The sequence below is a fragment of the Parasteatoda tepidariorum genome, chromosome 6 (genome assembly GCF_043381705.1).
Source record: "Parasteatoda tepidariorum isolate YZ-2023 chromosome 6, CAS_Ptep_4.0, whole genome shotgun sequence".
NCBI lineage: Eukaryota > Metazoa > Arthropoda > Arachnida > Araneae > Theridiidae > Parasteatoda > Parasteatoda tepidariorum.
Window position 1 is genome coordinate 56,833,309 of NC_092209.1, and position 13,997 is coordinate 56,847,305.

Below are 13,997 nucleotides of genomic sequence, written 5' to 3' on the forward strand. Positions count from 1 at the left end.
GAATAAATTTGTAACTTGCAACAATCATTTTGGTTACTATATGCGATAATTTCACAAAATTTAGGAAACCCAGCTTCGATATTTATGGAGAAAATTTTTATAAAAACTAAATTTTTTTTTGTCTTAAGTTTTTTTCCCATACCTTTAAAAATATTCAATGAAATAAAGCAAAATTTTTGGAGCAATTCAAAATTAATTACAAAATTATTGCTTTAAAATTTTAGAAATATTTGTTTAAAATTGAGCAAGACGTGAGAAATTAAAGTAGTTCTTTTATATTGCGTATACGCGAGAAAAAAAATTTAAAAAAAATTTACGTAATTTTGTAGTGAGACGTATTTGGCAACAAACGAAATAAGTTCGATTTGAATATTTTAAAAATTTAAAAAGTTTCAAGCAATTTTCAAAGTACTTTTTGTACCTTTTAAAAAAATCTCAAAATAATAAAGGAGTTTTCTACAAATATTATTTTGTATCATACGACAAAATAACAAATGATAATTCCTTACAATAAATGTTTATAAACCGAAATGTGACTGTATAAGGAAAGAAAACAGGTGAAAGAAAAAATGCTTTTAAGGAGGATGATCCCTAACAATGCTGGTGTCATTTTTAATAAATCTTGTTTAATAGTACAAAAACTATTTAAAAATTGCTTGAAACTTCATACACTTATAAGATATTCAAATCGAAATTTTTTCATTAGAGGCCAAATGCGACTCCACAAAATTATGAAGAAAAAAAAAATTTTAATTTTTCACGCGCATGTGCAGTATAAAAGAACTTACTTTAATTACTCATATTTTGCGAGGTTTTAGACAAATTTTTTATAAAATTTTAAATCAAAAATTTTGTAATTAATTTTAAATTTTTCTAAAAATTTTATTTAATTTTATTAAATATTTTTAAAGTTATGACAAAAACATATGCCAAAAAAAAATTTGTTTTTTATAAAAATGTTCATTTCTCCATAAGTATCTCAGCTAAGTTTATGAAATTTCGTACAATTATCGCATATAATAACCAAAATAATTGTCACAAGTTACAAATTTATTCCTACAGTTTTTGGCATAGGATGTTCAAAAACACTATTTTCCATTTGTAATTTACTTTTGGTCCCTTACCTCTAAAAGTTTTAAACTTCATTGAGGCGTATGAGAAATTATATGATATAAACACTTCTGAAGTTATAAAATGATTCTTAATTATTTCTTGTGAACTATAAAAAAAATTATTAGTACGGTAGTGTTTCCATTATTTTGTCCAACACCTGCATTTTTTTTTCTGTTTCCAAGTGATGTGAGTTTTTTTAACTTTTATAATCTTCCAAAAAAGTTTACACATAAAGGAAAACAAATTAAATTTACAGATTATAACTAAAATACGAAATATATAAAGGAAATAAATAAAACTTCAATATTCATAATCTAAAGAGTCAAACAACATTAGAATAAAAAATAATTTTGGGAATATTAATCTGACAAATGCATACATTTCTTCAGTGATATGATAATGTATGGATGTATCATTTAACTTTATGTTTTTTAGCGCAAGCTAAGTGAAAAACAAATATTGAAACAATAATAATCTTGTAAGCATTAACTTTCTCTGAGTGAAAGGTACAATATTTGAAAGAGAGAAATAGTTAGGCATTTAAAATTTTGTAAAATAAAGTAAGAACCAATCAGATATGCAGGAATCAGATTGGTAACATAGATTAGCTTTTGTAGATCAACAAGTATAAGTTCACAAGAATAGCATCCATTTCAGAATATGAGACTGACAGAAAATTTTGAAAAATCAGTTTTATTTTCGCTATCGCAGGAAACTAATTAACTCCAGAGAACACAAGAGTCAAAAAGTAACCTCACCTGTTACACAGTATAATCCCATTTTTAAGGTACTATGTAAGCATGAATCTACAAGAAGCATATTAATTCATAATAATAAGATATAACGCAATCTACAGTTAATTAATCAAATTAATTAGTAAAAAATAGGTATATTTTCTAATTGCAATACATCTTTGATATGGTAGAGAAATGAAATTAAACTTATTTTCTAACTCTCTAAGGCGGTAAGGAATGAGATGCAGGATGTGACAGAGTAATTAAATATAATAACACTTCGGCATATCAGTTCACAGAAATACTTAATTTGTAAGGTTACAAAAGTAAATTTAACGTAGAATAAAGCATTTCATTTTGTATCGCTAATTTATAACGTTTGAAACCGAATTTTCTGATCTAAAAAAAATAATAAATAAATAAAAAATAACGTATTCAAACTATAAATACTAACATGAAGGTAAAAGAAAAACTTTAATTTGTGGCTAATGTATCAGTACATACCGATTTTTAATATGCACAATGCATTTTCACAAAATAAGAAAATTTGAAATGCAAAAGACAGTTAACGTTTAGTTCTTGCCCCCCTCCCTCAGGAAATTCATACAAGCACAATAAATATAAACTTTAATTTGTGGCTAATGCATCGGTACATATCAATTTTTAATATGCACAATGCATTGTCACAAAATAAGAAAATTTGAAATGCAAGAATGTAAAAAGCAGTTAACGTTTAGTTCTTGCCCCCCTCCCCAGAAAAGTCATACAAGCACAATTAATCTAGGTTTGGGACAAAACCACATTTTTTCTTTGCAAAGTCTTTATTCGTACTTCTGAATAGAGTTCACAGCACTATTTAATTTGAAAGGTTACAAAAGTAAATTTAACGTAAAATAAAACATTTGTTGTAACTTTTTTCATCGCTAGAAATAAGTAACGAATGCAACTAATCTAAAATAATAATAATAATAACTCATTAAAACAGTGAATACTCAAATAAAGATAAATAAAAAAGAACTTTCTTTGCTGTTAATATAGCGGCCATCGTAGTAAATCGAATTTTTGGACTATATACTATGAATTTTTATAACATAGCAAGCGAACTTGAAGAGTAAAATACAGTTAACTTTCAGTTTTTTTTCTGCTATACATATGGATTTTATACAAAGATGGTAAATCTAGTTCGGGATAAAAAAATATAGAGAGAGCTTGAGTTTCCGCCAATGCAATCAAAAATAAGTTTTCCAGATCGCAAAAAAAAAACTAAATAACAAGAAAATGTAACGAAGATATATTTGCATTCAGACATTTTTTACGCCTTACTTACATATTTATTCATGTACAATTTTTTCGCATATTTCGTAATAAGAAAATCCCATTTCTTCAGAAGTTGGAAGTCGAGTTCATGTTTCATGTAAATATCCAAGAAAAAAATAGCAAATCACACAAGAAAATGAAATTGAATTCGAAATTCATGAAGAACTGGTGTTCTGAAGAAATGATGATGTTCTCTTCTTCAGTATTTACATTTAAAAAAGAAAGAAAGGGGAAAAAAGAGGATTTGAAAGTCAGATTTGCAATTCTTATGCAAAGATAAAATTGGGCTAAAAATTAATAGGTACCAGCAACTAAAAATATTCCTTTGCTATGGTTTAAGGCATTTAATGCCAGAGAATATATCGCACCCCGGCAAGAACAGTGTCTTAACTCTAAAATGCAGCATTTGAGAAAAATTTACTTTAAGAATACTATAAAACTTATTCTGAAATAGCACCATCTTCTCAATAGCGCAATCTACTTTAGTTAAGTATTTATGGAGGCAAATTCTTTTGTTTTGTTGATGGGGCACTTCATACATATTTTTTATTGATATAACCTTAAAATTGCTGTCTTTTGACTTGTGTCACTTTACTTGCCGGGTCCGATATTTTGCCTTAAAATATAAATAACATTTTTTAAGCGAGAATTAGTTTTTAATCAAGAGAAATTATTTTTAACAAGTATAAAGTAACATTGAACAAAAAATGGAATTCAAATGTTTAAGGCGACAAACCACACTTTTGTAATTAGCACCAAGTTAGGCTTAGAAGGCTTCAAATTTCTACAACTTATTCTAACTCGGGATGTATTAAGAGCAAAGTAAATATTTAGTTCGCTTTTGTAGACAAAGCAATAATTTTGTCTTCGCAAGGCATGGATGTTCTTTCCTCCTCTGTACTATCTGTCCTTACTGTGGGAGCAACGTTGGCCCACCTAATATGGTGCCCCTGAAAGAGAGGCCAACAAATCTGCCCTGTAAATGCCTGAATTGACGAAAAATTTTAAAACAGGTGGGCATTGGGGGAAAAAAAAACATCTATGCGTAATCAGTTACTGAGATAGTAATAATAAAGAATGTGTTTCCACTTAAGATTTTTTTTTTTTAAATAATCTTATGCATTTTAAAATTACAACAGGAATTGGAATCTAACCATTAAATTTACTATTAATATACATTTTAATAACTTAGTTAATTGTGTAGGTAACGTAAAAATTTACCATGATAAATTTTTACGACAAATTGTACATCCTTTTCTCGATTTATTTTTGCGTCTTACTAAACGGATCAATGGCGTTTGGTGATTAATCTTCTCTTGAAACACCTGTAAACGATTGGTTAAATAACTTTTTTTTTCTTTCCGCGGAAATTATCTGACCACAATTTTCATTTGATTTCCTAAAAAATTTAGCTGCATGTATATTGTTGATATAGAGCTGCCAACTTATCGGCTGTATACAGAAGATTTAACCTTGCGGTAGCTAAATTTGATTTTATTTAATTCTCAAATAAATAAATTTGTGTTGAAATTAGTTTAACAACCAACACATAAAAATGATTCGTATTAGTAAATTAAAGATTTAATTAAAGATTTGAATAAAATTTTTAATTGATAGAAGAAAAAAAAAAGGTTTTCTGGTTTTACGAACTAGAAAATGTTTTATTACAGAATAGAATCTTCAAAAATCATGAAAGCTTGCAACCATGTTAATGTATTGGGTGTACAAATAAGTTTCAGTCGTTCAAGATGGCACTACCAGAAGGTTATGAAGAAATTGACGGGTGTTAAACGTCTTATTGTAAGTTTCTTCATCTGGTAACAACATAAGCTTTAAGTTTTGGTGACGTATTTGCATTTCTTAATTGTTTTGTGCCAAATAAGCGTCATCTGTGGGAACTTTTGATTTACTTCTTTAATTTGAAGTTAGAAGAAATCTGCAGCTGAGGTGCATCGATTGCTTGGAGAAGCATATGGCGAGGCTGCTATTAGTGAGGGAAGTTGTCGTGAGTGGTTTCAGAAGTTTAAAAACGGTGAGTTTAACGTGGAAGACAAAGAAAGCAGTGGAAGGCCGAAATTGTACGATGACAAGGACTTGGAAAAATTATTGGAAGAAGATTCGTCCCAAATGCAAAAAAGACTTGCTCTTACATTACAAGAGACTCAGCAAGAAATTTCACATCGTTTAAAATCATTGGAAATGATCCAAAAACAAGGAAAATGGGTTCCATACGAGCTGAAGCCAAGAAACATTGAACGTCGATTTTGCATGAAAATTGATTTGACTACTTGGAAACACTTCAATGGGAAGTCCTACCCCACCAGCCATATTCGCCAGACATTGCCCCTTCAGATAATCACCTATTCCAGTCGATGGCACATGGACTGTCTGAGTAGAAATTTTCATCATTTGAAGAAACCAAGGACTGGGTCAATTTGTAATATCCTCAAAACATGAAAAGTTCTTCCGACGTGGTATCCGAATGCTCCCAGAAAGATGGGAAAAAGTAGTATCTAGAAATGGAGAATACTTTGAATAAAAAATAAAGTACCGTTTTTTTTCACAATTAACTGCTAATTTTTGATAGAAAACGGTGGAAACTTATTTGCACACCCAATAGTTTATATTGATATAATTCCATTTTTAATTAAACAAAATGGCGACATACTAAGAGAAAAGTCTTATTTAAATTGAATTTCATAATTCAATAACAAAATAAAAAAGATAAGTACTAGGATTAGTATTTTAAATTAAATCTAAGAAATATTCAACAACTAAAACTAAGCGGGTAAAGCTAATCTAGCTTCTTGGAGAAAAATAGCTATGTTACAACAAATAATAACGATGTTAAAGATTGTTTTTCGATTTCTTTTTTTTTTTAAATCTATATAATAGCTTTTAAATCATAGTTTATTTCTAGAAGCGATATTTTTGAAGTAAACCGTCAAATAATAGTAATGTTAACAAGTATTTCCTTCCCTAAAATCTATGTAACAGCTATTTCGCAATGAAGTTTAGAGTTAAAAATGGAAAAATCTCTTTAGTTTTAATTAAGTATATAGATTACAAGTGGCATGTGGTATAGATTACAAGTACGTACGAAAAACGAGTATCAATATTATTCCCCTGTTAGACAAATGATTTATTTTATTTCACTAAAAAGAGTTATGATATCTAATAAGCTATTAGGGAGTTGAGAAAATTAAATTATGAACGAAACATTTATAAAAATGAATTGTAGATACATTTTAATACGGATAGTCAAAACTCTGCATGGCTGCTTTTTTCCATGCTTATCTGCTAGTCTTAATATGATGTTATTAAAGGTTGCTAGGCAACCAATTACTTCTTTCACTAAAACGAACTCGGATAAACAGTCGAATGTGCCTCCTGACTCAAATAATTTTTCTTCAGCATTCATTTTCTGCTAAAAATGTCAAAAATAAACTAATTTGGTTAAATTGATATGATAGAATGAGTAAATTAGTCTAGACTTTCGTTTACATATAAAATACGAAGAAGAAAATAAAACTAGATTGAAATGCGTAATCTGGCATCAACCCTACTTTAACTAATGGAAATAATCATTGCTAATTAGAAAATTAAATGTTTATTAAGACTTCTAGCTTAAACTTTGAGAGTCACTTTAAATTAAGACGTTAAAGAAGACAGTTTTTTAGATTATCATTGACAAATAGAAATTATTTCAGTTGATTTAAATCAAATTTTCATTTGGAAAGATGCTTGGCGTCTTTCAAGAATTTTTTTAAAACTAAAGTTATCGCCAAATCAGGCTCTTTCAACCAGAGTTCCATTTCTGGGATTTTATAAGAATTCACAAAAATTTATTATTTAAATAAGTATAAGAAGTTCATTTAGCATTATTTACAAGTCATTATTTCGCCTCAGTATATGCAGACTCAGGGCTTGAAATTAACGGTGGTCCAAGACCACTAAAATTTAATTCGGACCACCATAAAATAATTATTTGTGACATCCTGGACCAACAATTGATGTAAGTATGCTGTTTTGGCTTTTTGATTTTCGGTTTTATGTTTAGGTCTGTGTTTTCATCAAAAAATAGTATTATTATTTTATCTCATCACTTTTCCGACTGGTAATTTTAACCAGAAACTATGTCATCATGTAACTGTCTATTATTTTGTAAATGAACATGGAAGTAACGTAAAACATTCTGAGCGTTGCGCATACCTTCTGCAATATTCTAAATAGCTATGGGTTTCATGGATTGAAATGGATAACGCAAGTGCAGTGACAAGTTAACTCGTCAGCGGTCAACAGGGTGCTAAAAACAGACCCTCCACAAATATTTTATTATGAAAATGAGCTTATCACAAAAGTTTTCCTTTCAAAAATGGTGGTGATAACGCCATTAATTAATAATTTTAAAACTGCAACTCCTTGAAAGGTATATTCTTTGTTTACTTTATTCCAAAAACAAGATTCGGATAAAAAGAGCCTGCCTAAACGCGTATTTTAGACACTTGCACGCTCATTAGGAAAATTATAAAATCTTCCTCATAAATCTAAAAACCGGAATTTTCATTCAAAAAAATCTTGTCAGACCACTGTTTATTATTATTAGTTTTCAAAAAGTATAAAAAACAAGTTTTTTTTGGCAAATTCCTTTAATGAATACATTGTGATGCCATTGTATGTATTACATATTTCCTAGCTCTTGCATTTCCTTTATTTCACAAATCTAATAATTTTTCATCATTCCTTATCCCTTTTTAAATAAAATGAATCATATAATTAATTTTTATTCAATTTTATAAAGGACAATATCATAAGACATCGGGAGGTTGACTGAGTAGGTTTTTTTTTCGGCGGTGTTCTTTTTCGATAATACGCCTGCAGTGCATCTCATCTGTATTTCAAAGCGTTGCTTAAATAATCATTTTTGATTAGGTAGGTCGTGAAGGATTTATCTCCCATCGCCTGTCCCTGCCATGACCCATGAATACAAAATTTATTATTTTACTTAAAAAATCATTTGGATAAATAAGCTTTCAATTTTTATACCTCCAGTTCTACAACTTACTGTTTTAACTTGATTATTTTCGGCCGTCTTCATCATCAACTTCCCACACATTTACCATTATCTTAATTTTTCATAATTTCACAAAAATAGAAACGTATACCTGAAGACTCCTGTTCAGCTAAGATATATGCATTAAGGGAAAATCAAAAGACTTCTTTTTCTTCGAGTGCGTAAATTTGAAACAATTCGCTTTTCAAACAGAAACCATGACTTTGAACATTTACAACACAATCTCATGAGAAATACCGATTATGCGAGATACAAACACAGTGAAGTAACTAGGGAGTGGAAGCGGGCAGAGATATTTTAAGATTCTAAAATCCTTGGGATGAATCGATTGAAGCAATCCATTTGATAGAGAAAGCCATGTTCCAGCCATAAATACTCCATTTAATAAAAATGATAGCAAGAAGACAAGGGCGGAAATATCGCATCATTACCACGAGGGAAATACTTGAAAATACTCAACCGAATCGTTCTGGAAAAAGATCCTTCAGCAGAAAAAAAAATAAAAACTTTTTGCAAAGATAAAATTTTGATAGGATGCACCCTAAGGGAGTCATAAATAATACCATGGTATATTGCCAGTAAGCAAAGAAGAAAATATCTGGCATTTATTCATCGGAGAAGAAATCGAACTTATATTTTTCTGTTTGATGTACAGATTGATACTTCAATATTTGAAAAAAGTAGCACAATGAAATAATTCTGATTTATTTTTTCTCCGTATTTCGTAGAAGAGGAGGGGGAACAAAACGGTATAAAAGCTTTCAAATTAAGAACTCATAAATATTCCAAAAAATCGCAACATACCCACAAATAGATTGTTAATTTTCCTTACATTCAAATTAAGAATGAATTATACAGAGAATAAAAATCTCTCATTTTAGTGTAGAGGAGAGATTTTGTATTTTTCAATGAAAGAAACTTTAAGATAATGAGCTATTTTTGATAGATTGACCTATTTCTCAAGAAAATATTTTCTATGATAAGTATTCTGAAAATATTTGCTTAAACCAATTACTATCTACAAAAAGGAGGTGTCGGGCGTTTAAGAATTTTGTTAATAATTATAAATAATTAAATTGGTTTTATTCGAAAATAATATGCAGCTGTGCTTACAAATCCAGTCAAGCCCACAAAAAAAAAAAAAAAAAAAAAAATCACCACGTATAATAACTATAATGAAATAACGAATGTGTTCATGTGTTTGAGAAACAAAGGCTTGTTCATACGGCTCTGAATTTTGCCATGATACATCAGGAAAAAATTAAATCATAAAATCATTACCATGAACTACAGGGGCGTGATTAAGGCTTTAGTGGCTATGGGTGAAACATTTTTTTTAAATTTCGGTCCCATTTTTAAAACTGACAAAATGCATAAATAATACTTGATATTATTTAACAATAATACTACAACTAAAATTTTTTATACCACTAATAATAAAAAGCTTAATACTATTATTTAATTATTGTACACCAATTACTGAATAAATAAAATCAGTTATTTTTTTTACAAAACTAAAAACAATAACTTGAAAAGGCAGAGAACTAACTTATCGAATGAAAAGTAAATTAATATAGATCAGAAAATATTTTCAAAAGTAAATTATTCTTGGCGGAACCATTCTTTATTTACAAGTAGATATTTAATAAATTTTAAAATTACTTGTATTGAAATAAATAAATATAAAATTAAATGAGTACAATTGAAGTATAATGATAATAAAATAGCAAATTATATTACATACTACAATGAGCACATTAAAATATGAAAATAATATGAAATGAATAATGAAAAATTATAATTTAAAAGTTACATTCTTTTCTACTTTTAAGCTCTTAAAAGAGATATTTTATTTAATTTATTAACTTATTTCTTGATTCTATGAATAAAACATTTATTATCAATGAGATTTGACATCAATGGTTTATTATCACAGCCTTAAGTATAATATACTCTTAATGGAGTACTGTATAAAGAATATTTTTTAGATAAATCTGTGATTTTAAAAAAAAATCAAGTGATTCAAAGCGTTTGTGATCTTTTTTTAATATTTTAAATTATTATTTAAATTTTTATAATAATTTAAAATATTAAAAAGTATTTAGTATTACTCTTATTAATATATCACTCAATAATACTAGGTAAATTAATTAGTATTTTTTTACTGCCGCTGAAATTATCTGGGATCTTAAAAAACTTTCTAAAATTGAAAAACTATTATTTGATTTTGATAATTTTTATCTCAATGGAAAAATCTCGCCAAATAGGCGATTTCTTTTTTAAAAAAAACTTTCATAATTTTTATATATAAATAAATATATAAGTAATTTATATCCGTTCTAAAATCCAGATATTTCATAACGGCAAGATGGTAAAAATAACTTGAAATTATGATTTGCTTGTAGTATAAGGCACTTACGTTTGCTTTATTCATTTTGACTCTACGAAAAAGCTCCGAAGAACACCGTTAAAGTTAAGCAAAACGTTCTAATTGACAGCAAATAAATAAATGCTAAAAAAATAAACGCTGAATTCCACACATTATTTTCGTTCAGCTCCTATAAAGAAAACACAACACTAAAATCAAATAAAAATTTCATTACTTTTCTCTGGGTGATTTATATCCATATTCAAAATCGAAACACACAAACACATAAGTACAAATACAAGCAGAGGTAACGAGAATAAATAACAGATTTTATTGTAAACCTGTCAACGCATCGTACGTTATCAATAAAAAGCACTTGGGTTATAATGCTAACGCCCAGTCTAATTTAACAATGAAATCAGAAACACAAAGATTCCTTCCTTCCTTCCATTACACTAGACTATTTTCTTTAAATATATCCTACTAAAGCAGATCGAGATAAAGTAAAGTAAATATATTTTTTTGCTTTTTCTTCTCTCTCAGACAAAAGAGATGAGGCCTGAGCAATTATCGTCGTTTCACAATGAGAGTTTTGACGCTTCCTGCCGCAATTTATTTTTATTCAATAAAAGATGGAAAAGATGTTTCTATATTTGGATGTTGGTCGCGTCTATTTCATAATGTTTGGGGTTATTTAATTTGTTAAGTTATTCATTATTGATTAGGAGGCGAGAGAGGAAAATAAAAGTCATGGTTTTGCATATCTTTGGGAAACTGGGAATAAGAGAATTTTCGAGAAAAATTAACTTAAGGGTGAATTGTAAGATATTTATTCTGAAGATAGGTTTTAAGATTGGGTAATTTTAAAAATTAACTTAAGGGTGAATTGTAAGATATTTATTCTGAAGATAGGTTTTAAGATTGGGTAATTTTAAAAATTTAATTAAAATATCACTTTAATGAAATCTTAAAATTAATGTATGATTTAAATTATGAGACATAATTGTTTCTTATAAGTTTCATCATTGATATCTTCCGATTAAAATTAATTTTGAATAAGTGAAAATGATTGCTTAATTTATTCCTTTCAAACATAACGTTGCCTAGTAGTATGAAATAAAACGCGTATTTATTTATTTATTTGGAAAACATTAGAAACGGTTATTATTAACTCTATTATATAAAAAGTGTTTTTTATTACGAACCAAAAATAAAATAAAATAATATAAAAGTAAACACTTCTACGCATTTTTGGTCTAACACTAATCGTTAAGGGTTTGAATTAGATTATTTTCCCATTAATGTGGCAAAAGCGCTTTCTTGTTTACAATGAAAAAAATCGAAGAAAATTAATAAATTTTATTTACTGCGTATAAACTGCAAATAAATAAAATTCATAAAATAAGTTGAAAATATAGAGAAAACATGGAAAATATATATAATAAGGATTAAAAATTATTAAAATAAAATATATTTTATTTTAATATTTTTTTTCCTTTTCTTTTAATTAATCTTAATTATTATTTATGTCTTCTCTATATTTTTAACTTATATGTAGAAATAATAATTTCCTGATAATTTAGGTTATCTACTTTATAAAAGAAAATGGTAAAATCTTTCCAAACAAAAATTATTTTTGTTTATGAAGAATGAAAAGGTAAAACAAGGGCATGAAAATATCAATAAAAAACTGAAAAATATCTTTCTTTGGATGTTGCTCCCGTCAATTTAAAAACATCTGGGGTTATTTAATTTGAGTTATTCATTATTGATAAAGAAGTGAGAGAAAATAAAAGTCATGGTTTCCATATCTTCGGGAAACAATTTTCGGCTTGAATTAAGAGATTTTTTTGGAAAAGTTAATTAAAGGATAAATCATAAAAGATATTTATTCTGAAAATAAGTTTGAAGATAAATGTTTTCAAAATTTCAATTAAGAGCGGAATAGATGGAAGGATATTAATTAATTTTAGAAAATGGTATAATACTAATAACCTCCATACAAATAGCATTTAGGTAAAACCAAATCCAAAGCTTCATTCAAGCCTATTCCTTCAAAGTAACACTATCTTGATGGATACATCTAATTTTTTTCGGAAGGTGGTTAAAGTTTAAAGGTAACTTTTTTACTCTCTAAGGTGTCAAAGATATTTCTTTGCTAATTTTGTTATTGTAGTTTCTACGATCAATTGCTAATAAACTTTTCCTTTTTGAGACATTTTTGTCTTGAAGTTGGATAATGACGTAAAAGTCTATTTTTATTTTGATTTTTGCTTTGTTTACTTTAAGTAGGTTTACGTTCAAAAAATAACTAATTAAGTCTATTTTTATTTTCGTTTTGTTTATTTTGTAAAAAAAAATAGCAAAATTTCCAAAAATGAAAATGGAATTCATTTATTCACGAAAAATGGAATGTAAATTCAAAGGAATTAACTAATTATCTTTTACATGGTTCAAAATTACCTTAATAATTTCAAAAATAAGCAACATGGAACAAAAGGAAGAAAAATCTAAGCAAATTTAAATTATTATAAATTTAAAAATTATCCCTAAACCAGCTAAAAGGTAATATATGATTGTGATGCATATTTCAACTTAACAGTTAAGTAATAGTGTATATTTTTGATACATATTACAACTTAACAGCTAATAGATAAACAATAACTTAGATATACAAAATAGCTTAATGGCTAATTGGCAATGTACAGTGTGCAGAAAAATAAACGGGCCACCCTAAATAATTTTTGATCTAATAATCGGATCTTTATATTTTAATACACAATGGTTCAAGGAGGTAATCTCAAGTATGCAAATTAATCTGTGCAAGCGATATTTTAAGTTAACGAAATAAGACACTTTTGTGTCTGATTTTGTTAAACGTACTTACTCTGAAGGAAACTCTTTTTTCAGACGGATTTTTGACCTATGGACCAAAATATAGCTGCAAGCTTAGAAATATGGTCCTAATAGTTTGGTCAGGAAAGCGGCCCAAGATTTAGACCCCTTAACGGAATTTCTACTTTTTGCGTGTTTCGCCATATCTATAGAGCTTTTTCAGCGAATTGAAAAATTTTCGTACACAACTTCAAAATTCATTTATAATAATTTCAATGTTGAAATTATTTAATTCATTAAATAATTTCATGCAAAACACAAATTTCAATAATCTATATATATATTTCTCTTACACGGCACCAAAAAAAAGCCTCATTACAACTCCCCGAATGGCAACGTTAGAAAATCGACCAATGATTGCTGCTAAAAATGTCACATGGCAAATCTAAATGAGGTGGCTCAACATATAGCGCTTTTAAAAACGGAAACAATAACCAGAGTGAGCATTATCACGTTGTTCAATTCAGATTCATGCCCTAAAAACATGATAATATTT

The 13,997-nt window shown here is 27.8% G+C and overlaps 1 protein-coding gene across 6 annotated transcripts in view; it reads right to left on the reverse strand.

Moving 5' to 3' along the window:
• Positions 1–13,997, reverse strand: part of LOC107456924 (Oxysterol-binding protein-related protein 8) — a 142,118-nt gene that overhangs the window by 42,321 nt on the left and 85,800 nt on the right. The window contains exon 1 of one of the 6 annotated variants that reach the window (XM_016074905.3): positions 10,842–10,881. The exons of the other annotated variants lie outside the window; for them this stretch is intronic. Within the exon in view, the coding sequence (XP_015930391.2) occupies positions 10,842–10,866 (25 nt within the window). The 5' untranslated portion in view covers positions 10,867–10,881. Of the gene's footprint in view, positions 1–10,841; positions 10,882–13,997 lie in introns of those variants that run through there. 6 annotated transcript variants of the gene reach the window in all.